Source organism: Egretta garzetta, unplaced genomic scaffold (assembly GCF_000687185.1).
Source record: "Egretta garzetta isolate BGI_Z169 unplaced genomic scaffold, ASM68718v1 scaffold506, whole genome shotgun sequence".
In the NCBI taxonomy this organism is placed as follows: Eukaryota; Metazoa; Chordata; class Aves; order Pelecaniformes; family Ardeidae; genus Egretta; species Egretta garzetta.
In genome coordinates, this window is record NW_009260065.1 from 42,955 (window position 1) to 46,739 (window position 3,785).

A 3,785-nucleotide genomic window follows, 5' to 3' on the forward strand; every position below is an offset into this window, starting at 1 on the left:
CAGGTCTTTTTCCACCAGGCAGCTTTCCAGCCACTCTTCCCCGAGCCTGTAGCGCTGCATGGGGTTGTTGTGACCAAAGTGCAGGACCCGGCACTTGGCCTTGTTGAACCTCATGCAGTTGGCCTCGGCCCATCGATCCAGCCTGGCCAGGTCCCTCTGCAGAGCCCTCCTCCCCTCGAGCAGATCAACACTGCCACCCAGTTTGGTGTCTGCAAATTTACTGAGGGCACACTCAGTCCCCTCATCAGGTCAACACACCACAGTGAAGCGGCTCTCCCGTACCTGCGCTCGCCTGGCTCCTGTTTGCTGCTGTCGGGGGTTTTCTGAGCCTCTCCCCTGGCACTGGGCACTTTTCCCAGGAAAAAGGAGGATTGTGTGGACACGTGCTCGGCACCCCCATGGTCCCGGTGCGCCCACAAGAAAGTCGCGCGGTTGTGTTTCTTCAGCTGATAAAGCCTTAATGTTAGCAAAGTGTTTGCGTGTTAATTAAGGGGTTTTAATTATTTTTTTTAATCCCTACTTAAACCCGTTCTTTCCGGCAGCGTTTCTATAACGCTGTGTGTGTCTCCCAGTGGCATTTGTTGCTGGAAGTTAAATGAGGGAATATTTCCTCTTTCACAATGGCAGCGGTGATAAAATGTAATGCAAGACGTTCTCAAGGCTCTGCAGTATTTAAAGAACTCTGCTGAACTCCTAAACCGCCCCACCCTTGCTTTGGTTTCCTTCTAGAAGCTACGATAGCGACTGCAAAGAGCGAAGAGTCAACAGAACCAGCTAGCAAGGTCAGTCTGAAGGTGCTGGAGTCTCTGCAAGCCGTGAGTACGCACTCGGTGCCGTTGCCAGGCGTTGGTGTGCTGCCTGCCAACCTCCAGTTTCAATCCCCTGCCGCTAACTTCTCGTGACTGGTGCATCTTCTCCTGGCTCTTTGTGCTTTGCTAGGCATCTGCCGTTTCACTCTTTTGCCTTTTTAATTTTCCCCCCGGGGTCTGTTCGTTGCACCAAAGCTCTGCTTGTTGCCCCGCTGTGGGTTTCGTCTCGTCAGCCGTGGTATTTGCACACGCGGTCCTGCAGTATTCGGTGAGCGGGCACGTCATGGATGTAAAGTGGTGGCGTCGTTACTGGGGGTTTTGGTTTGAATGTTTGATGAGGTAGCGTGAGACAACCTCGGGTTTGTGCAGAATTAAGCTTAGATGCAGCTACATCCACAGTTAAGCAGTAATTAAAGTGATTACGTGACATAATTAGAGAAAAGGGTTAAAAAAGAAATCCTTTGCTGCTAGATCCTAAAAAGGCTGAAACCAATCTTTGGTCTTGACATATTCACAAGTATTACAATGTGCTTTTAAGCAAGTGCTTCATGCGTAAATGAGGTAAAAAGAAATGCTCCCTTCAGTCCTACAGCGGTCGATTTGAGCTGAAAAAATAGCAGCGCAGTTTGCTTCCATTTGATTACAGGAACCTGACGATCTCTGTGTGGTTCTGATCTCCAACTTACCTGAGAAGGGATACTCTGTCGAGGAAGTTTCCAACCTGGCCAAGCCGTTTGGGGGGCTGAGGGATGTGCTGATTTTATCGTCTCACAAGAAGGTATTTAGTCGGGTTCCTACCTAGAGAAGCGGCAAACGCTTTTTTAACAAACGCCGGTGTGAGAATGTAGCGTGGCAGGCACTGAGGTGGGATGCTTTGGATAAATGACAATTTTTTTACAAATAATTGTTTTCTTTATTTTAACAGGCATATCTTGAAATAAACAGAAAATCTGCAGATTCCATGGTTAAATTTTACACCTGCTTTCCCATGTCCCTGGATGGAAACCAGCTCTGCATCAGCATGGTGCCTCAGTATACGACTGTAAAAGACGAAGTGAGTAATAGAGGATGTTGAAATTCTGGGATGCGTGGTACCATTGCGGCGCAGAGCAGGGTTTTGTATTTGAGCTGCCTTTGATGTGCTGCCTGCCTTGTACACCCTGGTGTGGGTCCTGTTGAGGACTCATTCTGCTAAATGTCTTTTGGGGTCCTGGTCTTCCGGTACGGGAACCGTGCAGATGCCAGCAGTGCTGATGCTGTTGATTTTATTAACAAAATGCAGAAACTAAGCAGTTGTTGGGAGTCAGTGACTACCAGGTAGCTGCTGCTGTTGAAGCTCTGTTTTACAGTTCAAATCTCATAATGTCTTTTTTTTTTTCTGTTTTCAAGGAAGCAATATTTACTGCTATAATTAAGGATTCTGACCCTAAGGTGAGTTGCCATCTAACTTCTCTTCCACACGCTGTCAAAATAAGTTACTTTAAACGGGAATTGGAATCCTCCATACTGAAATACTAGCTAATTGAATTGTTATCGAAGCTCTCTCTTGAATTAAATGTTTCTATACGTTGTCATGGGCGAATGAGCAGGGGATAGAACGAGCAAATGTTCACTCGGTTTAGCTCCGTGATGCACGAAGTGCAAGGAATTAAACATTTAACAGGAGTCCTTTGAGACCCTCTCCTTCTGTTAGGTTTTCTTCATGTTGTACCAGCAAGCTGCCGACCGCTGCGCTTGGAGAAGGCGCGGGGTTCGCCTGTAGGCAGCGCCACCCGCTTGCCCGGTGCGTTTTGTAGGCAGGTGTTTTGGTTGAACTATCAAAACTACCTCTGTGCTTTGGTCGGCGGAGTGGTCTCCCTCGCTGTCCCTCCTCTTCCTTCGCTGCGTGCGGGGCGAGCTGGCGATTGACACGCTGAGGATTTTTATGCAGGCGTAGGTAGGCAGAGGTTAATGAAGTTAGAGCTTCTATGTCTTCCGTGAGAAACACGTTCTTGATAGAGGGCCACTCCTTGGGCCTGAAGGTGTCTCTGGGCTTAAGCGGTTGGCGCAAGGACTACACAAGAGTGGCGGTAAGAGCAGCAGTGTCAGAAGGTAATTGTGTTTGTTTAAAAAGCATATTGCAAAGAGCCCTGCTGACAATACATCACTTTCAAGAAACCCCAGGAGGCTTGAATTGTCAGCTGCAAATGTGTCCCGGGGGGATCTGCTTTCTCCTTACGATCATTGGCACTGACAGATGCATCTGAGTACTCGCTGCCAGCACCCCTGCCGCCGTATCCCGCTTAGGCTTCTGAGCTGTTTGGGGTGGAATATTTATGTCTGTTCCTGGTGAAGGCATGAATAATGGAAGAAAAACACACCAGACCTGGAGGGGGGCGGGGGGGAATCTCTTCCTCGCTGGGAGCGAGTGTCGTGTTTCTGAAAGACAGGCAGCTTTCAAGTATTTAAAGCAAAACTTGTTTCAGATTTCAAAGGTCTACTGGTACCTTTGGCCTGTGTGTCCGAGGGCCCTTCCCTTTGGTACCACACCAAGTATTTGGTGCCAGGGTTCAGTCTCTGGTTCTGCTGGCACCACGGGGCTGGTGGTGGCTTTCAGCCCTCTCGTACCTTCTGCACCAGAATCCTTTCTGGTCGGGAGAGACTAACGGGTGTCCTTGGCAGCCTGTCGCCATGGTGGTGGCCGTAACTCTGTCTGAAAATTGAGAAGCACCAGAAATGGTATTTGACCAAGGATCTTTGTGTTACTACAAACTGAGCAAGTAAACCAAACTCCAACTTAAAAACCAGGATTGGGGTCTTTGGGATAGGTTTTTGTGCCTTGACCCATTTATAATCGGTTGACAGGGGGCTGAATATGAGCCAGCAGGGTGCCCAGGTGGCCAAGAGGGCCAGCGGCATCCTGGCTTGTCTCAGGAGTGGTGTGGCCAGCAGGAGCAGGGCAGGGACCGTGCCCCTGTGCTGGGCACTGGGGGGGCC

General features: G+C 49.3%; 1 protein-coding gene across 1 annotated transcript in view; it reads left to right on the forward strand.

Moving 5' to 3' along the window:
* The window catches only part of ZNF638 (zinc finger protein 638), a 46,533-nt gene that overhangs the window by 21,040 nt on the left and 21,708 nt on the right, over positions 1–3,785 (forward strand). The window contains exons 13-16 of the mRNA XM_035896593.1: positions 730–815; positions 1,456–1,587; positions 1,735–1,863; positions 2,199–2,240. Coding sequence (XP_035752486.1) covers positions 730–815; positions 1,456–1,587; positions 1,735–1,863; positions 2,199–2,240 — 389 coding nt within the window. The remainder of the gene's footprint in view (positions 1–729; positions 816–1,455; positions 1,588–1,734; positions 1,864–2,198; positions 2,241–3,785) is intronic.